Consider the following 25,573-nt stretch of genomic DNA (forward strand, 5'->3'; position numbering starts at 1 on the left):
GCCTTCAACAGTAGTCCGCTGTTTTAAATTGGTTTTGCGATCAGTTATAATTTTCTATAGGCAGATATTCATTGTGGGGCACAAAACTGTTTTGCCGGGGTCTGGTGTTGCTCTGGAAGGAGGATAAAGGCTGACAGTTGCCATCACCGCACGTCATTGAGAAAGTCACTCAAATCTTTTGGGTTTAAATTTCCTCATCTTTAAAATTAAGAATGAACATTCCAGGTTCTGTGAGATTAAATTACTACTGTTCTGACGGGGTGTTGCCGCTTCAGGAAATGGTGCCAGAAATTTGCTAAGAACTGGGTTTTAAAAGAGAGGGTGGTTGACACTCTGATCTTTAAGTCACGCATATTAATCCCATAACTGTCTTGTAAAGAAAAACACAGTATACACCAGCTTGGAGAAAGAAATTTCCATATGCATCTATAAAATACTGATTAAAGCAGAGGAGAGTACAAACCAAATACCATGGAAACTTACGGTGATTACAAAAATATCCCATTTTAAACAGTAGCACTGGGAGAAATTTAAAAGAAGATCTCAAACAAGATATCGAGCCTCAACCGAGTAGCAGAAATATTAACAACTGATGCTTTTAAACTGATACATAGAGAAGGAAATTAAGAGAAACCCAGTATTTTATAGTTATAAGTTTTATTTTGGAAAATGTAAACATCACTAATCATGCATACAAGTTAAGACAATATTTTACAGTTGTTAATTTTCTTCCTTTTTCCTTTTTTCCCTTTTATATCATTGCATAGGACGTTATCACAATATATAATCTATGCAGTACAAAATACATAAAATAAAAAGTTACAGCAGAGCAAGAATAGATGAACGTATAACTGTACAACTGTAATACTTCAATGTAGTGATTTAAAGAGTTGAAAAGTGACCTCTGGAAGCATTCGTGTGCTGCTGATAAACCTCTACAAGTGAAGATGACGCTGGTAACATTATAGTTCACTGAAGCTGGAAGCGTATACGTAAACACACGCGCACTTCCTGGCACGCGTGTCCTTTGTCATTCACACAGGCACGCGCTTGTGAAAAAAGCACGTGTGCCTGGACACATACATCCCCCAAAATGCATGTGTGTACAAGAAACTGGGCTGGAACCAGAGAGGAAAGTCAATGACAAATCTCAAAAGGCAGGTTCGAACCTTCCAAATGCAACGGCCTCTGGATTTAGGGGTTTGGTTCAGACCCGTCACTGGTTATAATGCAATGGATACCTATTTTTGCTCTGTAGACATCCCTTCATTATTCAATGTGTAGTATATAAACACTGCTGTGTTTATGTATACACACACACATACTATACAATATACACATATATATGTATTTATATATAGATGCATACGCTTATATAAATCCATATATATATATAAATATTCATATATATATATATATAACACCTATACCAGTGGATGGGCTTTTGCATTCTATATTCTGGCTAAACAGGTACAACTGAGTTAGATTCTGCCTAAGGCTATAGCTTTATCCCCCAAAGAGTTAAAAATACAGATGTTCATCATACCGTTCACTGACATAAATTCTACGTTAGCACCCAGTGCACAAACAGATGGTGTGATGGAGTAAAAGAGCACCTGAAGGACAGTTTGTGGGCATCATCTGATGAAATTAGTAAATCAAATGGCAATGAAAAGGTGAGCTTTAAGTACACAGTTCGCTTTCCTTATTCTTTCTTCACAAACCGTGTTCCCTAAAACAACGATGCACTTCACACAGTATAAATTCTACAACTCACAGTAAGGAACTGGAGAAAAGCAGTTGTAAACGCGAGTAGCTGGAAATGGGTAAGGTCCTCACACAGCCTTTTACCGCGTGGCTGCATGCACCACAAAAAGCGCTGCGTGTCTGGAGAGAAGGTAATGGGGTTCTAGAGGGGGACAGGGGCTCTCACAGCTAAAAGTTATCGCAAGGCTTAATGTGGTAAAGAAGGTGGGATACATACCATCAAACAGAGGAATTGCCATCAAACACAGGCTTCTCACGCCTTGCTATAAATATATACCTTTGCAGTTATGTCATGTAAACAGACACTATGCATATGTTATAAAAGCAAGAAACGACTGATTTTAAGATATAAACAACTCTCACGATAAAAATCTAGCTGCCAGGAGTTTTCCAGGACTGCTTTCGAACGAGCAGGATGCAAACTGAATTCACGTGGCCGTTACTGCGCTTTAGGCCTTCGCGCAGGATGAGGTTAATGGAAGAGGGGAAGGAGTTTCTAAGAGTGTCTTTAATTTCAGTTGAGTGCTGGTGCTGAAGCGATGATTTCAACTTGCACCCATTTCCTATAGCAAGGTAGTAGAGTTCCACTCTTAGAAAGGAAGACAGAACCGTGTCTAGAGCAAATAAATCTGGTGTTATATTCTGGAATGAAAAGAAACAAAATCGGGGCAATGTTGTTGTTTGTGGGGATTCACCTCAACAGGTTGGGTGGGGAGGAGGAGGCAGAAGGAGATGCGTGCTCCTCGAATGGAGGACAGGGAAGAAATCTGTACCTTGCCAGAGCAGAAATTCCTGAGTATGTACAGTCTGTTGCTCTGTGGACTGTTGTGGGTCACACGGCTGTGTGAAACAATAAAAGGGTAAAAATCTGAGCGTTAGTCTGGAGAAGCACCCAGATTGCTAAACATAATTGGAGCTGTTCACTTCTCTTATCTGCATAACTCAGGAGGAGCCACGATAAGAATGGAGTTTTATGAGCTTGCTGGTGCTTCTGCTTCTTGTCTAGCAAAACCCCAAACACTCTTTTTCCATGTGAAAATATTAAGAGGAGTTTTGTTCACATTCGGTTTAGGAAAATACCAGTGGTTTGGAATTAATTATTTTCTCCTAAAGTTATCGAGTATTAAACATTTAATGGAGATAGTTGAGGTCCAGCTAGGATTTTAAAGCAGTAAATTGACTGTCAGCCTAACACACTCTGAAGATTTACATTTTAATAACAAGTTTCAGAGAATTTCTTGAAAGTGTAGCTGTGCTGTCTGTATAGACTCTCTCTCACAGCCTTCTCATTAGATGAATTGGCTGAACCGGACACGACTGTGAATCATTTCTTTTGGAGAATTATTTCTTGGAGAATAATTTGTGATATCTCTGAGGAATTCACCTAAAATGCTTAGTTTACCATCTGAGTTAAAGCTTATATGGTTCTAATGTCACTCAGAATAGGTTGTCCCATAACCTTTATATCTCCCTCTCTCGGTATTAATAAAACCTGATGCGAATATTCTTCCTCCAGGCTATTGACACAACTTGTTTGTGATGCACCTGCTGATTCACGCTGAATTATGCCCTAAATAACTGGACTGGAGCGGTTCCTCCTTTGCTAAAGATTGAATGATGCGCTTGTTGGAAAAGATTATTTTACAGCAAACTGAGCTTAGAACATAAAGCCTGTGATTTTAGCTGATGCTTAGTTCTCCTTTGGGTTCTGGTATTTCCCTCCCCCCTCTATATCCCTCTCTTACGATAGAATCACAATGAGAAGTGTGTTTATGACCTGTTTCAAAGTATGCGCACAAGACACAGCTGACCTGTAGAATTCCTTTAGATATTTTAAGTGCCTCTTTACTAACTACAGGACAAGAGCACTTTTAGCGGTCACAGAAATGATTGGAATGTGAATCCCGTTACCTGAATTGTACCAAGTTGTTAAAATCATGTATCCGAGTAGATGAGATTATTGAGGAGAAAAAAAAAGGAACTCTCTGGAGGCAAAGAGATCTGCCTTGCCCTGACTCACTGCCGTTGGACAACTCGTCACAACCTCAACAAGATTTGTCATCTTGAAAAAAAAACCCTTACAATTGTGCCTCACGTGATTTCCAATTCAAAATGAGAAAATTGTGTATTTTATAGAGGTGAAATCTGAAGTAAATGAACATAAAAAGAACCTGAAATGCTGCACTTTGAACTGTTTTTAAGTATTTATCTGTACAACTAATAGAATGCGTAGTATTTTAGTAATAATATAAATAGTATAGAAGTACCTATGGAACTCCTTGGAAATCTGTATTGGCCTCTCACAGTTAATACACAGGAGGATAACAACTCGCAGAATTGGATCAATGCAAAGCAGTGCTGAGCTCCAGGCTCATTTGGAATGTGGAGGTGTTCACTTGGCGTTGAGCGGCAGGCTTGGCCTAGAGAGCCTCTTTTCACCAAACTACACTTAACTGCATTTATACCCTACGGTGAAAACAAGAAACCCCCCAGAATTCCAGAATCAGTAGGACCTGAATTCATAATACGCACCATCAGACCCAGACAAACCAAAGAAAGTGGGTTTGCTGCCAAGGAGGTCTCAAGTTCATCACAATGCTCCTGGTCTTTTGCTATATTTTCTCCCACATAAAAGATAACCCCTTTGTCCTGGCGCTCCGCCTGGCGGTTTAGTGTCAAATGTTTGAGACATTGAAAGCTAACCAAGATTCCTTTTCTGTTATCAAACAGTTACTCAGAAATGAAAGCACCTTATTCATGCTGGTTTGTGTATTTTTTAGAAACTTGCAGTAGTGCTGGGCTAAAACGTCTTTTTATTTTAAAACTTAAAAATCCCTATTTTATTTTTTCCAGCCAGAAGACACCTTATGAGTTTTGCTTCCTTTTATCAGTGACGATGATTGTGATGCAACAGGATACAGAAACCACATCTTAGCCAATACATCTTTCTAAGATAGAGCTGTACAGTAGGTAAGTACCTTGATACAAGTTTTGGCGGGCATTGGTTCAGCGATGCTATTCCCATAGTTCATTAAAAAAAGGAAAAAAAGAATGAAGAAAATTGTTCAAGTCAGTGTGGTTGATTTGAATATTCTGTTGGTCCCATACTGAACAGGCAGTGCAGAGAGCTTAATAACTTGGGAAGTGATGGCAGAACGCCTCTGAGATTCCATGCCACCTTGCAATAAAATGTTACCAGTGTAAATATAAGGCATCTCATTCCGATTTTTTTTTTTTCCTCAGAATTTTATGAAACAAACAAACAAGTTCAACCTCATCGAGATTTTTGCAGTAGGAAGTTGGGTTTGGAGCATCTTCAGCATGAAGTGAAAAGACCTCTTGCTATCAAGAGCAGATGGCAGCTTGAAGAAAGACAAGACTCCTGTCTGGACACTCCCCAATCCAGGTATATACGGGAAAACAAACCATGGAAGGGTCTGGTATGACATTCCAGTACTGATTTGGTTATTGTGTTGTTTGTTTTTTATTTTTCCCCAGTGTGTGAAAGAACCTAACAAAAAGCTTCTGAGTGCAAATATATTTACAGAGTAAGGCTGCGGTTAGGATGTGTCTTCATTGGAATATTCTGTAACATAAATATCCATCCCTGAGAAACGAGGAGGGGGGGACAGTCCGGCACAGTTAATTTGTAAATGTATGTCTGCTCATGCTGTGCAATCCGGTTTAAAAAACTACTTTGACACCTGAGGTGAATTAAGGGGGACTTTTTTTTTTTTTCCTTTTTTTTAGATTTTCCCATTTTCTTATAAAGAATAATCAAGAGGATCCATAAATGGTTGCAAAGTATATGAAATATTGAGACAGCAGGAGTCACTAAGTGGAACACGTTAAGTCCATCCATCCATGAGGTTAGAATAGCCACTTGTGTGGTTGGGTAAAGAAAAATTGAGTAGAAATTGCAGTGGGAGGCAGCTGCTTACTGATATTTTAAGGGTTTTTTTTTTTAAAGGGAGGTGGAGAACTGAGGAGGGGAAGCGACAGAGTTATTTTTAAACGTGTGCGACACAAATAAAACTCCACGTTGGGTATTAGAGGCAAAGTGTTGACATCCAGTGCAGGCAGGTCTATGGGGAACTGGCAGGGCTAATCGTTGGGCTTGAGGCATCGGAGCGGCTATAGTCACTGACAGAGCCTGTCCTGGAACTGGTTCCGCTTCGCCTCTTGAGCATGCTGGGGTGGAAATCGGCGTGGCGGCGCGCATGCTTTGTCAGGTGGTCGCTGCGCATGAAGCGTTTCTCACAGAGAGGACAGCTGAACTTCTTTTCTCCAGTGTGAGTGCGGTAATGGCGAGCAAGCTCATCGGAGCGAGCAAACTTCTTGTTGCATCCTTGCCAGCTGCATTCAAAAGGCCGCTCACCTGCGGGAAGCAAACGTGGCACGATTAGAAGGGATAGCAGTTTTGTTGTGTGCAGAAGTTTGAGCAAAAAGGATGGGAGCAAGGTAGATGCCACTTGGCAATAGTTGGATGGAGAAGGTGTTCCTCTCTGAGAACGAGGAGGCCACTGTGGTATTCCAACCCATTAAAAATACTGTAAATCAAACCAATTATCCATTATTTGATTATCGGATCTTCAGGGATGATGATGTTTTTAAGAATAAAACCACCAACAATTGGCTTAATGGATATTGTTTTGGGACTTAAGCCATGCAAAACCACATGCAAAACCATCCAAAGTCCTCCTCAGCCTTCTCCTGCAAAAGTGTCAGGGCCTCATCTCTCAGTCTGCTGATAGAAATGTGAAACAAGTACGAAACAAATATATTTTTGCTATGTTTGTTATATATCAGTTATCCGTTGTTAGATACGCCCCTGCCTGTGGTGGGAAAGTCATCCTTGTGCGACCAGATTGACTAATCGTCTCTCTCTGTTTTGATCATACAACAGATATACTTCTACGAGGACTTTGGGACCATAGGGAAGAAGGGCATTGAGACATGGTCTGACAGCTGGATCCAGCCTGCAGAATCAGTTTCTCATCCCTGAGCTACGCCATCATTTTTTTGTAAGTCAGGAGTTTTTGGATATTTCTGTTGCCTCAGTTAATTTTCTCTGTGTTTGGTTTCATTACAAATGGTGTCAGCAAACATTCTTCACTAGAAGAACTACCCCGTGAAATTACTGCTTTCAGAGAAGGCAAACAAGAGTTACGACGCGATGTTTTGCTTCTGTTGGCAATGCCATGCAACACAAAGATAATGGTACCATTTCTGCTGATTAGTTAGCATGCCATCAGCTGCTCTTTTCCATGTCTAGCATTTGGTAGCCAGCAGTAGGCATGGCAGTCCAATTCCTAATGAGAGAAGCGGTTCTGGGGTAGGATCACGTCAGATCTGTGTTACCCAGCACTAACAGCCAGGTGAGGAAGGTATTGTGCAACTCATCTCCCCGTTTCCTCACTGCACATTAGATCTGGATGAGAACATTCATGTTCCTACTCACTGATTTGATGTTGTTGATGACAGTGGTGATGATTTGGGTGCTGAGCCAAAGAAAATGTGGCCTTTCTTCCACTATTTCTCTACTGTGCCCTGTTCTCCTTCTTCCTAGAAAGGATTTTTTCCTCTCAGTCCTCTCTAGGCTTGATGTTCTATCTTCCTGGTAGTTGCCTTTAAGTTTCTTGGCCAAGTAGTTTTCCCCTCTCCGCACTTTGACAGCTGGCATCACTCTAGTGGTTCTCTAGAGCGCTTCCCAGCTTTGTTGAGGTTTAGCAATACCTCCTTAAAGAAAAGCTGTATTGTAAGGAAATGCTGGATGCCTTGAGTGAAGATAGGAGAGTCATTATTGGATATAAAGAAATAGCACACAGTCTGAATCAAAGTTGCTGCGGGGTATTAATTAAGACAAGACCGAGCTGCTGCTCCAAAACCACATGTGGAAATTCACAGCCTGTCAATAGTTTCATTGCTCAAACAGAAGAGATGTGGGTTTCTGTGCAGGTAAGTTACATAAATGTCCTTTAACCAGCAGTAAAACAATCCACAGAATAAGAGATTATATGAATTGACTGCCTAATCTCATTAGGGAACGTGAAGCCAGTGTACAATTTTCTTCCATGAGCAGTAAGCCTCAGACACGCTGTACTCTACAAAGAGCTTTCACCATTAAAGTGGCTGTAGACAGCAAAGATTCCAAAGATTCTGAGCTCCCTCTCAGGCAGTGCTGAAGTCAGAATTTCACCTTTATACAATGACAGCAGAATTTGATCCTATAAATTAATGTGGAAATTAATTATCAAATATTTTAAATACCGCAGGAAACATGTCAGGCGTGTGCATGTGTAATAGTCAGTCTTAATGCCATGCCTTGGCAGCGACAGTATTTTTGTGCATTATGAATGTTATGAGCAGGTCTCAAACAGAGTGAAATCTTCAAAAGTTAAACATGATTGAAAATAAAGAAATCAAAAAGCAGCTTAGCCTTCTTTACTCTTCAGAGAGGCAGGCAAGAGATGCTTTAAAAGATAACGAATACCGTATTTATTTAATTATTACAATTTTAGATAGATTTGGATTTCCATGTTCCAAACCCCACTAAACTGTAACCTTTCTAGCGCCTCTGCCAGAGTACATAACGTAATGTAGCTTGTGTTTAGAGTTACACAAGCTGGTGGAAAAACATCACATTCCAGTATTAAATTCAACTGATCTTAACTGAAAATTACTCAAGCAAGAACATATTTGGCTTCTTCCTGAGCTCCACCCAGTCCAAAGAACTAAATGTGTAAAGCTGCATTAAAAAACTTGCAGTGCACACTGAGTAAAAGTACGTGAGATCTGCAGGTGCACTGACTCCTGAATCCATTTCAGCGCAGACCCAGCTGCTCCTGCTGCTTTTATTGTCTGCCGGAGGAGACTGCCAAAGGAACCGCAGAGTTCTTTAACCTGAGCCGTAGAAACAGCATTACAATAATGCATCTCTTGTCTCTTGCTGGAGAGGTTTCAGAAGCAAGTACAGCCGGCCTGTTCGTATGCTACTACGTAAAGGTCCTTTGCGTTATTCTGTATGCGTCAATCATTATGTATATTGAGGCAACTCTGTGTAGTTATGGGAAACGACAACTACAGCGATGGTGGAACCAGATCTGATGTCTCCTGAGCTTGATTTGTACCACTCTCTTCGTGCGCTCTTAGTGGCTTAGTGCGCGCCATCTCTTCTCCCTTCCTTACACAACCCCTCCCTGTCTTTTATGTTCCTTCCACTTTTAAAATCAGTTGTGCTAGGCCAGGGGCTTGTGAAGCTCTGATGTCGATTATACAGAATGCATCAACATCAATATCTTTGTATGCGTTAAATATGTTAGAGCTTTTCTCTTTAAACATAACCAGATACAAAATTGCTAAGGTGAGTTTAGCCTTCAAAGTTCCTTCCACTTATGATGGTGTCTCGATATATAGACAAAAATCTTTGAACTATTAAAAGTAACAAAGTATTTGAAGGTGCTTTACAAAGAAGCTGAATGAAGCACTGAACCAACGGCACTTTTACAATGTTCTGAATCATTAATTAACCCGGTCGTATGCTTATCCCTTAGCTGACAATGTGCGGGCTTTCCCAGCAAGTCTGCCTCTGCTCCACCACAGTTTTCCTTGCCTAAAACTCCAAATTGTTTCTCTCACATGGAGTGAGTTGTATTCTCGCCTCCCCGAGCAGGTATATTCTAGAATACACCCACGCAGTCGTTTGCTTTGTGCCTAAGCTTGCGCAGAATGCTCTCGTTTAAACAATAGTTAGGAATGTATTGTTTCCTTCGGTCAGAGCCCTGTCGGGTTTGAGGTTGTAGGTAATGTTTGCTGCAAGCTAGAGAGGAAACAGATGGCGGTCAAGTATGGTGTCAGACAAATGTCACCAGGCCACTTATCTTTTTTCCTCAGTAGTCTGAGATGGGACATAATTAAAAGGAACAGGAGAGTAACAGAGAAGATTGAAAGTGATAATAGGAAAGGGCTTGTGGGTGAATGCTGTGGCCTTACAGTGAAGTCAGCCCATGTGGCTGCAAAATGTGTCCCCGGCCACTTCTGGAACCTAAATCATAGCAATCTCTATAAAAATTCTCCTGGAGCAAACACTGTAAGTTTAAACAAGGAACTTGGTATCACTTGTACCATCACACCATGAACTTACTATGCCTTGGTTAGCCTTCGTAAACACCACTTGGCTTTGCAGCTCTCACGGGAGAGGTGAAAGGAAGGGAAGAATCCTGTCTAGTCTAGGTCAGTGGACAAAACTAGCTTCCCTCTCTTCCATCTCCGGACCCTACACGGTGCTGTAGGCCAGGACGCCTCAGTAAGCCGCACACTGGGTGTGGTATTCTCCTCTCCGCTTTTTGTGATGTTCCTAGCAAAGTGCTTCTGAGGGAGTTACTGATCATATACAAATGCAATAAGAGCAATTCTTTACTGGTGTAAATTTGCTCATTAATACTTTGGGTAGTCAGGTTAGCCATGCCGGCTAAGAAAGAGACGCCAATGTATGTTTTCTCACAGAAGTATAATGATGTTCCCCATGTCTCAGAGAGCAGGTGAAGTTTTATTTTGAAAGGCTAGAAAAAGCAATGCAAAACTTTGTGGTATCAACTGCTGTGTCTTCTAGGTGGCCTTGTCAAAATCTACACACACAGTATTTCCCTCAGCTCTTTTCCGTTGTATTTGCTGTAGTCTTGCTGTGTGACTGCACTGATAGCACAAACACTCTAAACGCGCTGTCTGTACAGCAATATCTTTTAGTCTGTAAAAATTTGAGCAATTAAACTTTGTTGATTCTGTCTTAAGTCTAAAGCTTAATGTTCACCATTTCACTCTCGTTCCCAAAAGTTCAGCTGTGAAACCAAAATGGAGTCCTCCCTTCTAAGAAAAGAGGAACCTGTAAACCACAGAATACTCACGAGGTCAGAAGCTTACCCAACCTAGCAGGGACAATTTCCATGCCCAGGTGAGTGTACAGACTAGGCTGGACCCGACAGAATGACTTCTATCGATTGTACTTCCATTAAGTGCAGTGCCTTTGTGTACATGGGCTTTCGCCACATCCTATTATAAAAGCAGCTTTTTTCCCCTCTGCCACTGGAACCTATGAGTAAACAATGCTCTTTTACTGAGCACCAGTGACAGGCCTAACTCTTCAAATGAAAGGCCACAGCTTCAGTGTCAAAGAGCCTATGTTCTACAATAATGCACACTAGACGACGGGGTTTCTGTCAAAGTTAAGCACCTGCAACTGCTGGATGTAATTTCTGTCCAGTAACCCTCAAACTCTTACTGGGTCTCCTTATCTCTGAGGCATGAAATCCCAGACCAGTGCTCAGCAAAACAGCTGAAATGCCACTAATTTAAAAGAGCAGCAGCTTCCACTTGATTTTGATTCTCCTGTGGCTTGTTCCAAGAATGAAGATCAATAGCTGACCCTTTGACTTTGCACTTACATGCAAGATAATTAAATTGTGTTATGCTAAAATGATGAAGTGATGAATTCTGGGGAGAAGAAGATATGTCCTAGCTATGTGTCATTTCCAGACCACACCAAAGTATCAGACTCTTGGGGGACCCTGGGGCTTAGTACAGTAGCCCACGAATTACTACGTTTCTCTAATTAGTTCTACTTGCGTCTACGAATGCAAGTAAGAAGGATGATTATTAAAACCTTTATTGTGAATAGAAAATAAATGGAACAAAACACCATAAACAGAGCCTCTAAACACATCTCGGTATTACTGAATGACAAAACTAAAAGATGGGGATTTTTTACTTTTCCATTGGTCAATTATATATTTAATAAATATACTTCAAAAGAATACTGAGGTTGCAAAACCAAAAAATGTAAGTGCTAATCAGCAAATCTGATGTATTGCATCACATCAGCAGAGGAATTTCAGCCTAGAATTCTTGCCTTGGGCCAGAAACTTGTTGTTGAAGGGACTTTCTTCATTCCTCACATACAAAGCTTGTGTCTTCAGCATAGGTCAGAGAATTCTGGCTTCTTAAAACATAACAGAGACCATCATCAGTGCAAGCATGTGGGGTTTTGTTCTTTTTCTGTGATGTTTACGAGCCAATTCAAGTCTCTTAAAGTGACAAGGAAAGGAGAGCTCTACAAATGTATGTAATAATAAATGTTTTTATCAAATTAGTCCAGTTAAATCTTGATAATGAAAATAACAATGAACTCTAATGAATATGCATGCTGGACTGAGATCTTGTTTAGTCATTTGCAGTCTTGTGTTACTTCTGTTCTAGCATGCTGATGTGTTGTCTGCTACAAGCTGATGATTTCAGCTGCACTGCTTACCCTCTGTTAGAGCAAATAAGGTGATTAATGAAAATGTCATGCAGACAGCAACTGGAGCCAAGAAAGAAAACTCCCTAGACTTCATTCTCCCTCCTCCAGGAGAGAAAAACATCTTACCCATAGCTCAGAGAACCGAACCAAATGCATCTACGGGGAATGTGTAGTCAAGCTACCATCAGAAACACAAGGTTTGCACTATAAACCACTGTCTGGATCTTTCCTGTTCTACCTCAGAATTGCTCACTCTGCTACTCAGCCCACTCCCCAAACTCAAAAACAGCTCTAGATCAGACATCGGACTGTTAGCAGCTCCGCGGGAGCTCTAAAGAGTATTACACTCCTTGGCATCCTGTCTTTCTCCAGCCCACTCTTACAGTGGTAAAAAAAATTACGTAAATTTGTCAAAAAAATATGTAATTTTTGTTGAGGCTTTCATAAAACATTTGCGTGGTAATGTTCCTGATCTCTGGTGTGATAATTGAAATGTTTCAAGTGGGAGAACAATTAAATAGGTAACAACAAATTATATTCATCTGGTGTGAACTGTGGGGGAATCCATGCTGAAATCATGAAAATTAGGCTCCATGAGCGTACCCAGCACTCGTGTGAACAACGGCAAAGGAGGAATCATATGACCGCACGAATCAGTCTTTTCTCTGTTGACATATGAATGATTTGTGTTATTATTCTATTCTACTAAAAACCAGAAAAGTGCTTGTAAAAGCAACGCTTATCAAATTAATGTAAGATTGTCCCGCTATGCAAAATATCAGGCTAAAGGATTATTCATCTCAAGAGAAACCTGCACTTCATTTATCTGAATTCTGGAAGATGTTGAGTGTCATCTGCCTCCAACTGAAGTCCACATACTTTGGCATGAATACGCATTGCAGGTAAGTTATGACATTTTATATGTACAGCATATCCAGGATTTGGGGACAGGATGCGATTTCATTTTGACAGAGGCCAAGCAAACGGAGTTAGTAAAGTTGTCTTTGGTTGTAAGTGTGAAATATCTCTTTGTGAACTTCTGAACTGTTTAATCAACAGCCTCTCAGTAACACGGCGTGCATGAAACATGGGACTTCAGCATTTACAAGTACAGCTAAAGCTGTAAAGCTGAGAGAAAAATCTGATACTGACAGTTTATTGCAACTGTATGGAGGAAAGAGGGGGTGGGAATTTCCTTTTATTTTTATTGTCATTCTGGGTGGTTTGTAGTGCCAGAGAGCAGGGGGCTGCTGAAGTGGGTTATGAGCAGCATCAGCCAATGACCATATGGAGCATCCATCTTCGGGGAACAGGCAGCTCTGGAAAGTAGTTTTATGGGCTGATAATCAACCAGTAAGCCTGCTGCTTGACATCAGACAGCTACCATTGAACCGTGCATAAACCCACTGCACGCATTCGAGAAAATCTTCTGGCCGGATTGTGAAGCCACACGTCCTGTTTAAACCAGGATTCAGGTTTTTGTTTTTTAATAAATGAATCGGATACTGTGGCAACAGGTTTACTCGTATTCTGATGTGCTCACTTCTAAAGCAGGTGGAAAAGGCAATATCTACAGTTCAGCATTCAGCTCTCACAAGTCTCATTTATATGTTCTATTGCGACAATAACCTTCCTGTTTATTTTGCATCTCCCCCTCTATCAGTCTCCTTCAGCCATAGCTGCAGAGCACGTTACCTGCTCTTTTCTAATTTCAGATTGGTTTTCAGTCTTCCCTCTGTGTTCATTCATGAAAATACAAATGTGTGTAAGCATACACATATCTTGGTCTCATTCTCAAATATAAGCAGAAAATAAACGCGAGATGGTTTTCAACAACTATCCTGATTAGATTGTCTTTTAATTTTGGCTGCGTTAATGTTTTAATCACTGGAGCGAACCCGTAGGGATGTATACTGAGTCCTCTGAAAAATTAAGCTCCTATCCAACATCTCAAGTTGTTTCTGAAAGTGTGTTACCACCTTGGCCATGTTCTATACAAATTAGAAATAAACAGTTGTATTATGTTGCAATGAGATTCCCTTAGCATTTCTCCTTCAACAGACTCGGCAAGCGACATCTCCCTAAGGCTGCGGGGCTCGGGGCATGAACGAGCCACGTGGAAGGGGGTGCATGGTGGCACCCAAAGACTGCAGGAGAGGAGCATCGCTGCTAAAGCACTGCTTCTCTGGGCACTAACGCTCAGGGTAACTCTCCCCGGGCGCAGCTCAGCTCCTGCAGTCTCTCTCTGTTGTAGGATCGTTCTGCAGGACAGCTGGTTGCAGGGGCACAGGGAGAGGAGTCTCTCTAGCTGTGTCTGCCGCTTGGGGTCACGGCATAGGAGAAAGGTCATGGTGAGTGGTTTCTTTCCAAATGAAACACAAAATTCTGTGCTTAAAAATAATATCTTTCCTTATTAAGGACAGCGACAGTTTATTTTGAAGACAGTGGTTAGGTGATTAGCTGGAGATTTAAGTCTTACCTCTCATATCATATAGCATGAAGTAAAACTGATCCTATTAAATCCACGCCATAGCATATATTAATTCCATGGTATAGAATTACTTTGTCCCGTGACCAAATTACTCATATTTTCAGCCATTTGTTGAAAAAATGAGCTTTTTTAATCCACTTCTTAGAGGAGTATTTATGCTAATAATACTCTTTAGGGGCATCTATAAATTCCAAACCATTTGTGTTTCTGGTTGCTCATAATTTCACTCAAACATTTCTGTTTAAGCTGGAATTTGGTGCACGTGTTGCCAGTCTAAGAAAGACTATCTCTAAATCTTTAGTGAGGAGAATTCAGTTGTTTCCAAGAATGCTGAAAGATAGGAGAAATGGAAGGTGCAAATACTATACTTCTCTGCACAAAGGGAAAAAAAGTAACAATGAGAATGCTAGCAAAAATGTACTCCTTTGGGTATCTAAGAGATTTGTTCTGTTTTGGCCATGTTCTGAGAATTTAAAAAAACATATTTTGCAAATACGCCCTGGATTTATTATACAATAAGATTAGCCATCTGCCAATATTCCATTGGCACTGCTTGTATGGACATATATACACCAAATGGAAATTTCCATTGACTTAGAGGGGCTTTCAGAGCATTTAGGAAGCTGCATACAATTCTCATTGGCCTTGGAAAATATATCAATTGCCAGAATAATCAAAAACTGCCAAGGCATCCCGTATGAATGCTAGGCTGCAGTCCTCCTGCCGGCATTTAAAAGAAATTGTGAGTTTGAATTCAGCAAGCCCCTACAATAAGCAGCAAGAATTAGACTGTACTTCAGCGAGATTTTAGCAGTATCTCTGTTCGTGTTTGTCGTAGCAGGATCCTACACTCCCAGATTCAGAACACAGGAAAGCTCCACATGTGCTGCGAGGCTTTGCAAGAGTCTATGAAGTCCCAGTCTAGCAGGTAAATCGGTACTGATGTAATTTTACTTATTTAACCTCAAAGTGCAAAACAAATATTTTTCTCATCTACTGACAAACAGTTCACTATTTCAGCAAAATTTTGCAGGAAACGCTAAAGATGGACTAGGCTGTCACGTTCTAGACCTTAACTGGCTCCGTCGTAAGTTCCTTTAGTGGAATTACTGACAGGTGTTTAGTTTAAAAAGCCCTATACATCCTTTTTGGCTGCTGCACCTCAGCTGGTCTCATTCTGGAACCAAGTGCTCAGCATTTCTGCCTCCCTCTTTGACCAGTTTTAAAAGCCACCGTTGAAGGCAGCAAAGGCTGCGTAACCAGCACATCCATCCCGCTTGTGTATCTGCTGTCCGGGGATGCTCTGACTGTGTCCGGGGATGCTCTAACTAACGGGCTGCAGGACCGAAGCCGATGGTAAGCTGCAAAACACGTAGCAGCAACACAACGCCCTCTTATGTGAATCTTTCAGGTGCCTCTATCCCCAAAACTCATATAACTAATAAATTAATAATACAGAGCACTCTGATAGAAACAGAGTGTGCAATAAACTTAAGATAGCTTATTGATCCATTGACTGCAATGTTGACGGATACCCAGTCACAAATATTTTCCCTGTAATTCCTGACAGCACTACAAATGTGCTGTACCTGATTACAGAAAACATTTTCCTTGCGCTATAGGTCACTTCAGGATACGCTCACTTTAATAACATTTCACTTATACCAAGTTCCTGGTTTGTAAATGCTTTTTATGTTAGGGCTGAAAAAAAAAGCTTTGAGGTTGTTTTTCTACGTGTAGTTCTACTCTGAACTTCTAAAAACTTCGAAGTGTGGGCCCTGTAAGATCTGCTGAATCTGCAAGACCTGAAAAATACAGGATATGTGTGTCTGACTTCAGTGCCTGCACTTAAATAACCTATATTGTCTAGCTATTGTTAAACTGCACACAGCAAGATAATGATCTCACTGCCCATGTGAATCTACCTAATAAAAGCCAAGCGGGTAACAAAGGAAAAAAAGGATACCTATAGAAATTCTACAGAAAGGACCCTTCAGAGATTGTCCTGCATTTGAACAGCAAAGTATTTTTTTGGCTCTGTCAGCACTGACTTCCAGACAGTTGATCCAAGACTGGAAGGGAGTAGGGGGGAAGCTGGAACATGCCTAATTTATAAAACAGACCTAGAAACCACATGTCCAATATAAACAAGCTCCAGGTTTCTGCTCTTGGACGTGCCATAGCCATGTTCAGCCAGACAATAACACAATGCAACGGTTGTATTTTATGGTCAAAAGTGCCTTCTTTTCAGATGAAATCCAATTGTCAGTTTGTCTCATAAAGAACTCCAGTTTAGCAAAAGATTTGTTTACGCATAACTCACGTCACATACAAATACTTGCCAGCGTCCTGCAGGGCAGTATGTGCTGTTGCAGAAAAAGCTTCTACAGGTCATTCAGAACCCTTTTTCCATAACACTGTGGTTAATTACTAATGCAAACACACTTATCAATTGCAATAGTCCATTCATTAAAAAGATTGCTGGTTTACTCCAGACTATCTGTAAGACTTAGGTCTTGCTACTGAGAAGGAAAGAGCTGCTGCTGGTGCCTAGGATGAGGAGAACCACTGGAAGGTGATCCGTCCTCACCACTTCCAGTACTAATAGGTCTAATTACCCTGGACTCAAGTACCTGCTCCACGCTAAAGGGAAGATGAATTGTGGGAAGACAATTCTGTGAAGTTCCTGATTTTTCACCAGATACCCCAAGTTTTCGCCCTGAAGGATGGGCAGTCCCTGAACACAGTATTCTGTGAATGACACCGATGGGAACAGCCATGCTGCAGAGGGCTATTTTGTGCTAATTACCATCTGCTTGACTACTAAGATCACAGGTTGAACAAGCTGGCAACTCATGGCCTGAGCTAGACTTATCTCAATAACAGCCTCAGTCTCAGCAAAATGTAATTTCCAAAGAATTGTTGAAGTCACAAAAGGATTCATTTTCTTTCTGTACATTTTTTTCTTGTTAATGAACATGTTTCAGTGCAACCCAACCCACCCACGTGTGTCCCCTCAGATTCAAAGCAACGCTCATTTGTCTTTTAAACAGGTTGTCATCATCTTCTTCCCTCCTCAGCAAAAGCAAACAGAGGAAAATTGGGGAAAAATTATGAAGAGAGAATATTTAGCTATGCTGATTATATCTGTTTTAGACAATGGTGAAGAGGGAAAAAGATTGTGTTTTTCGTAGTCGATCCTCTCTCCATCACATTTATGACAATGATAAGTATAGCTTTGCTTTAAAGGTTTTTTACCTACAATATCTAAACTCTGTTAATTTTGTATCAGAAGCTTTATTTCTGTGAAATTTGCATGATTAGTGTCTCTGTAAAAGGCCAGGGAGGAAAAGAAGGGAGGGGAAGGGAAGCCCGTCACAGGAAAACCCATATAACAACCAGAAGATTTGGTTCTCTCTAGTAGCTAATACTACTCAGGTGTGTGGTAAATACCACAGTCAATCAATTAGATTCTCCACGCAAACAATTTAACCCTCTCTTTTACAGCTGAATTAACTGAATCCTATCATTCAATCTTGAACCAGTCAGATAAAAGGAGTGAGCAGGAGTAGTTCTGCCCTATTTCTCAACTTCAGCTCCTTTGGAAAAATGTGAGTTTTGAAACTTGCTTACTCTTTTAAGAAATTTATGCCCTGTTCTTATTTCAGAGATTTTAACATTAAGAGACTTAAATATAATGCTTATTTGTTTCTTCTATGAACACAGACTGTTTGATCCGGTTTAGGATCAATGCTTTTAACTAATAACTTTATTCTTTGGTATTACATGTTAGGGCGAGGACTTGGGAAAGGCTGTAAGTGAAGTGGTTTGTGTTTTCAACTGACGCTATTCTTTTTCTGAATGTGTTGAAGCTTTCTTAGAGGAAGTAAGAAAGAAGTTGCAGAGCTCTTCCAGTGTAAACAAAAACAATCCTTTGCAGTTTTGTATTGTTCTTAAAAATACACGCTTATTAAAAGATATTAAGACCACCAGTCTCTAGAAAGATGCAGGAGCAGGCTGCTGAACTACTTAACACTGAGAAAGAATGCATGCTGGAAAAACTCTTTACCAGCCTAAATAACATGCCAAGTACTTCTCCAGTTTGTCCAGCCTAATTGTTGTGCTGTTGTCATACTCGTCACAGGGAGGCCTGATTGCTTGATTTCTTAGATTGCTTTCAAATACTAAACGCGTTATAAAATTCTCCATCTTCCCATACTTTAGTTACAAAGGTATTAGAAAAATTTTGCGTAAGGAAACAAGTCACCATGAAGCCAGCTGGCCTTTTAAGTTTCACTGCAAGACCCTGTCATAGTAAGGCTCCAGACTGAGACTGGTGCCCGTGTTTCCTCAGGTCACACTAATGTGCGTAAACACATTTAGTTCTGATGATTGAAAGCTGTTTCTGTGTTACAATGTGCTGCTTGGAGAGTTGAATTAGTAACTGAAGATTTTAGTGGAATTAAACAAAGGTTTATTTTGTGCTTTTTCTTCATTCATGGTGGCAGGCTAACGAAGATGGCTAAAAGCTTGAGCGACCACTGGTGAGGGGGGGGCAGGGTGGCTGTAGTACATGGGATTCTTGCCCAAAAGCCAGTTTGTTTTCCTCTACATATAAATATGTAGTATAGTGCAATAAGTTGGGGCTGTCTGCAGCCTCTCAGAGCATTGCAGCTCTGACCAGTGCTTTATGAGATTGTAGCCTGTAGACGGCTATTAGCGTCTGCACTGTTTCTCTCTCTTCCCACGGGTGCATCCAAAGAGACAAACCCATTTCCAGTGATGTCAAAGAATTTCTAAACTTCCCTAGTAACCCCATGCTGAAAACCTGCTTAGAGAAAGGGGAATTTTGCCATGTAAATCACTTATCTGTTTGGGTTTTTTTTTTCTGAAAGCCCCTTGTGTTAGTCCAATCCTCAGGAGTGGAGAGGATTTTCAAAACTGTTGTGCCAGAGAATTTTTTTCTTATCCATAGGATCAATATAGCTTGGGACAAACAGGCTGCTGTATCTGTGGATCACAACACAGCCTCTGGGGTCCACAGGAACCTCAGTGGAAAAGAATGTAGACTTGACATTTAGCCACTGACACTAAATATAACCTTCTGGTAAACATTAAAACTTCAAGGGCTTTGTGGCTGATGATCACCCTGAACTCCAAGAAATCCAGTGAGAGAGTAGGTGAAAAACAAACATGAATGAAATGTAAGGGGAGAGGAATGATTTGAAAGCCAGTAGAGAGAACACCAAAGATTTTGGTGACTAATGTTTTCTGCCTGGTTCAAAAGTTTGTTGATTTAATAAAGATGAAACATTCATAAGGCTGAGATAGCTTAACTGCTAGTGTGCCGAACACAAGAAGCTATGGATTCCTATAGCACTTTATGTTCTGATAGAGAACTTTGTTCTGAAACACTCGGAGCAAGGGCCCAAGGACAAAAGGTAGAGGCTGCTTCCTTGGCTGTTCCATCTTGTTTCTTCTGCTTTGAATAGAATAACTAACATCCTCTGCACTGTTTTTTGGTTTGGACATTTGAGCACTGAAATATGGCTATTACCATCCGAAGGGTTTTGCGTGGGGCACCAAATAGATGAAAAATAGTATTGGTATAATTGGAATAATAGTATTGCTTTTAGTGCATACTAATATGGGCTGGATTTGACCCAACAGTACTTGGAAGGCTCTGTATCTCTACCACACCATAAACTCAGCGATGCAGTCTATCCTTCCTCCAGGCACGAAGAGCAAAGGACAGTAGCAGACAAGTAAGTTTCGAAAGCGGGTCATAAACTGCACTATTCAAGTATCTCTAGCACCATCACCGATATCTTCCAGCCTGCGGTACTGCTCTTAGCCTTCAGTTCACCCCTAAATACCGGCTCATCTAGTTATATAGCACATAGAAAAAGTCTTACTCCATAGCAAAAGGTTTTGATTTTTTCTTAGTAAACAGGTTTGGGAGTTACTGGGATAGCTATTTAAAGCACCTTGCACTTATGTGTACATGGAGTACTTTCACCACCGCTTGCTGAGGTGGACAGCCATCGTGCCATCATTTGATAGATGGGCAGACTGATGCATGCTACTTTACTAGTTTGGGACCGCTGGAAAGCAGATGAGACCCAAACCCCTCGTTCTAAATTGGTAAAACCCATTGTGTGTTTTGTAAACACAAACATTTGCCAGTCCTGGAAATCATTCCTTGTTCTGCTTTTTAACTAACAGTGCCATATGAACTTTTTTCAATCCTGTCACAGTTTCTTTTAAAGAAAGAAAAGAATTCAAACAACTTAACATTCTGCAAGAGGAGTAAGAGGTATTTAAGACTGTTTAAAACTCAATCCAAATAGACAGACCTGTTGCCAGTGAGGAGGGACACTTGGCAGCTTTGTTTCAAGCTTCCCAAAGAGAAACTAAAGAAAACAGAGAAGCTGTAGTCCCCGAGGGTCCTGCCTTTCCCGGGGCAAAACCAGTCCCTCCCCTGATTTTCTTCTAGCTCTCACAGACACGCACACGCTGCCTTTCCTCTGTGCCATTAGCTACAGCAATAAGTGAATCTGTCCTACAGACCTGGAAAGAAATACAGGAAATGAAGAGTTAAAAAAAAAAAGAGAAGAAAAAAAGCCAAGAAAAAGCCAAAGCGCAGAGAGGCTGGCGTGAAGCCAGTGTCCCCGAATGACCCCGCAGCCCAGCCCTCCTCCCTCCAGCAGGGACAGGAGCTCCCCTGCTTGGCCTCTAGTGGGTTTGGGAGCCCAAACAGCGCTGCTAAATTTATCTTTTCCTTTTAGAAAAATGGCAGAAATAAGTAGGAGAGCTGAAAAATTAATGGAGGCGATTCCCTGCAAGCTAAGTGGAAGCACCTTTTCTGCTTAACTGCCAAGGAGGCAAAAAGCAGTTCCACAGTGCAGGGCAGGCTGCCTGGGATGCCAGGAACATGCTGTTCCTTGGGCTGTGCGGCACAGGGAATTGTCCATCCATATGCTCAGGCTTGATAGGGCTTTCTTCTCTTTCCACAGAAACCAAAACATACCCTCAGTTTAGAAGGGCTCTTGCTTTATCTCAGGCAGGCAGCAGGAAAAGCTGAAGGCATGCTGAAGAGAGGTATGGCCAGCGTGGGTGCGGCTGCCATCTCTGAGCTAAGTTCCAGAGTCATTAAGTCACGTTTAGTTCTGAAGACCTTAATGCTCTTTGTAAGTGAATGGACCGTAGGTCTTAGTAAATTAATTTGTTGTTTGAAATGACTCAGTGGAACAGCTTGCATGAGCCTGCTCTAGTCAGTGCAGAGCCTTCCCGTGCGTGCCGCGATCGGTGCCTTCAGCACAGATCGGTCTGCTCTGGTTTTGGTGTTCCAGTGCTTCCAGATGACTGGAAGCCATCCTGTTGGCCTGCACCAGGCAGAGGCACGAGGTCTGACTGGTCAGAGGGGGGCCTGTTCCGAGATGGCCCTCCTGATACTTTCAGTGCGTTAACTCCCACAGTGCTTGCAAGGCTTCCACTTTTTCTATGGGTGTGTCTCATAAATTACAATAGCGACAAAAAAAGTGGTCAGATAAGTCTTCACCACAAAGTAAATGCTGAACGCTGATCAGAACAAGTTAGGGTTTGCATTCAAATGTTTGGGTTTTTTTGTTTTGGAATTGGTTTTACTCAGCTGCCAAAAGCTTTTTTCGAGACTGCCCATGTTCCCTTCTCTCTACGCTTGAGATAAATGTCTCCTTGTGGCTCGTGTTCAGCCTCTCAGCTGCCTTCCTGCCTAGTCGAGGCTTCACACGAGTGTCTGCTAAAGAAAGGAACAGACACATAGTCATTCAAGTGCCTCTAGAACATTTAATTTTAAGGTATCAGGAGAATTGACGCTTGCATGGGAAGTGTATAAAGGTAGTGACAGGAGCACGGGGTTGAAAAAAGTAGATGGGGGAGGGTAAGAAGCACTGGAAAGGGAAGTAGAAGACACCCCGAACAAGAAGGCTATCAGCTAAAACCTACAGCCTGGTGCACTCCACACAGGTGACCCGCACGCCATTCCCCGTGACATTAAGTAACAAAAAAGGGCAACCTTATCTTTCAATTTATTCCCGGTAAGGGTTTATTCCTAGAAGGTTTGGTTTTTTCCTGGTTGGTATTCCCAAGCTTGAGTTCTGAGAGGTGAAACCATAATTGTGGCCAAATACAAGTTTGTTTGGTTTTGTCTTTTCAACGTTAATTTTAATTACCGAGCTCTACCAAATAAATCTCTGGCTGGATTGTAACTAACCTGTGTGGGTCCTTAGATGAGCTTTAAGATGGGAAGATTTGCCATAAACTTTATCACACTCCACATAGTGGCATTTGTGCCTTTTCTGGGGTGATCCGGGGTCAGTCCAGCTTCTCGTGCGTTTGTTCTTTTGTCTGGGGCTTGGCTCAGTTACTGCAGCCAGGCTCGTAGGTGTGGCTGCTCTTCCTCCTCCACGCTTACCAGCCGAAGACACACTTTCTTCCCCAAAGTCCGTAGGAGCGATAGAAATGTGTATTTTCTCAGTGATATCAAAGGTCTCTGCTTTTTCCTTCCTCAGAGCGGGTGAGTTTGGGACATGCTGGTTCAGGTCTGCTAAAATGCTGGCGACCACAAGTACTGAGGAGCCGTTGTCTCTCCCAGGTTCCCTGACCTCCCACTCATCGTCTCCGTTTGACGAAGGAGGTATCGCCGCATCAGGTGGGGGATCGGGCTCTCCTTTGGGACTATGGATAACAGCGCGACTGGACATAGAAACAAGGCACTCTGCTGCAAAGTGATCCACACAGGCGGCTGTTGCCATTTCCGTCAAGTTTAAAAACGAAATCCGAGCAGAAGAACAGGAAAAAATAAAAAAAACCCCACAACGCTGCTCTTTCCCTTTCTAAAAAGATTATGTGAGCGAACTCTTCCCTCTCTTATTGCTCAGGATCCCTTTGTAGAAGTAAAAGCTGGTGTAGCAGCCATCAAACATGCACTCTGTTGGTGACGGTCACGCCCGGCTTGAATCTAAAGCATCAAAAAAAAAAGCGTTGGGAGTCCAGTGGAAAAGAACAAGAAGAGCAGCCGGACCCCGGCACCGGTAGCTTGTTGCTCGGAGCTTGCATTAACGCCGTCTTTCCGAGGAGGCGGCAGACCGGAGGCGGGTTGGGCGCCGCCCGCCCATCGCGCGGTGCCCTTAGAATAAAGCGCTGCCCGTTATCGCGCCCGGAGCCGCGCGGGGGGCGTGGCCGGCGCCAACATCTGGCGTGACGTCACCGCCCCAGCCCGCAAGCGAAAGGAAGCGGCCGATTGGCTGCGGGAGGGCGCGGGGGCGCGTGCGGCCGCCTCACCCCCCCCCGCGGTGTCCTGGAGCCACCCCGGCCGCAGCGCGCGGATCCTTCCGCCGGCGGGAGCGCGCGGGTGCGGGAGCCGCTCCCTCAGGCGGCTGCCGGGGTGGGGGGGGGGAGGGCTCGGCAGGATCCTGCCCCTCCGATCCTCTCTTGGGAGACCTCATCTGGAGTACTGTGTCCAGTTCTGGAATCCTCAACATAAGGAAATGGAGCTGTTGGAATGGGTCCAGAGGAGGCTACAAAGATGATTCGAGGGCTGTGTGAGGACAGGCTGAGAGAGTTGGGGTTGTTCAGGCTGGAGAAGAGAAGGCTCTGAGGAGACCTTATAGCGACCTTCCACCACCTGAAGGGGCTACAAGAAAGCTGGAGAGGGGCTGTGCACAAAGGCTTGTGGGGATGGGACAAGGGGGAATTGCTTTAAATTGGAAGGGGGAAGATTTAGACTAAGTAAGGAGAAATTTCCTCACAATGAGGGTGGTGAGGCCCTGGCCCAGGTTGCCCAGGGAAGCTGTGGCTGCCCCATCCCTGGAGGAGTTCCAGGCCATGCTGGATGAGGCTTGGAGCCCCTGATCCAGTGGGAGGTTTCCGTGCCCATGGCAGGGAGTTGGACTGGATGATCTTTAAGGTCCCTTCCAACTGAAGCCATTGTATCATCTGTGTCGCTATAACAGGCGCTGAACTGTGGAGATCAAACTGTTTGAAAGGGTTGGAACTGGTGCGAGGTATGGAAGAGCCAGACTGCAGCTTCCCAGGTGGAGCCCATGGGTGGATTGTAATAGGATGTGACAGGTCTAACTCATTGCTAGGAGATGCACTGGAAATCGCCTTCCTGTCTGTCAAAGCTCTCCTCGCTGCAGCACTCTGCTGCCTCTGAATTATTTACAAGGACAAATGAAAATCACTTGCTTTTCATTACTCTTCTCAGTGTGCAGAAGGTGCAGCTCAGACAATTTTACAGATATTAATGCCTGAATGAACCAAAAGGTAGTGTTTGTGACTTAACTTTGAATTCAGAATAATTTCTGAACTTCTGCATGCTAAGCAGTTTACTCAGATTACTCTGCAGTGCTTCTTACCTTTTCCTGGAACATGGTTCTCCAGACCAGATCCTGTGAAATTCCTGTCTTTAATACAGATGGACCTTGTCTCTGAGGCAGAGATGGTCAGGGAGCAGGAGGACTTATTTGGAAGCCTTTCTGCATGGAAAGTTTGGAGTTTAAGGGGGTGTGAGAGGAAGTGAACATCTGTTGCAGAAACTCAAATAGCTTTGGAGTTGAGTAAAAAGCTGGTTTCATACCCATGAAAGTGTCTTTCTAGGGAGCAACACCTGCTTATGCTACCACCACACTTTATGAAAAACAGCCGTGTTTTAGGTTCTCATGCAACACTTCACGCCCTGTCAGGCTCGTTGGTGACTTGTGTCTAGCACAGTGCTCCATGGCTGCTCTCTTCATGGTGCAGCCTATGGTGCTGTGTGGCACTTGAGTCACTGCAGTAAAGGGAGGGATAAAACATACGACCACTGTAGGAGGATGTGGTTTGATGCTGGATTGAGCAAGATCATTTTGATGCAGAGGTACCATACCATCTGTGCTGCTGAGCAAACCTACGGGAAATGTTTACACATTTCCGATCGAAAAGGTTGAATTTGGGACTTACCTATTAATTTCTAGAAGAAAAAGGAATTCTGGGGAAAA

General features: G+C 42.5%; 1 protein-coding gene across 1 annotated transcript; it reads right to left on the reverse strand.

The window, feature by feature from the left end:
* Nucleotides 1-2,599: 2,599 nt before the first annotated feature.
* KLF13 (KLF transcription factor 13) lies at nucleotides 2,600-23,760 on the reverse strand. The gene is made up of 2 exons (XM_009555326.2): nucleotides 22,807-23,760; nucleotides 2,600-6,145 (listed from the first exon to the last, which is right to left on the reverse strand). The coding sequence occupies exons 1-2, from the start codon at nucleotides 23,345-23,347 to the stop codon at nucleotides 5,853-5,855; spliced, it is 834 nt and encodes a 277-aa protein (XP_009553621.2). The 5' UTR covers nucleotides 23,348-23,760; the 3' UTR covers nucleotides 2,600-5,852.
* Nucleotides 23,761-25,573: the final 1,813 nt, after the last annotated feature.

Source organism: Cuculus canorus, chromosome 12, assembly GCF_017976375.1.
Source record: "Cuculus canorus isolate bCucCan1 chromosome 12, bCucCan1.pri, whole genome shotgun sequence".
NCBI classification, from domain to species: domain Eukaryota; kingdom Metazoa; phylum Chordata; class Aves; order Cuculiformes; family Cuculidae; genus Cuculus; species Cuculus canorus.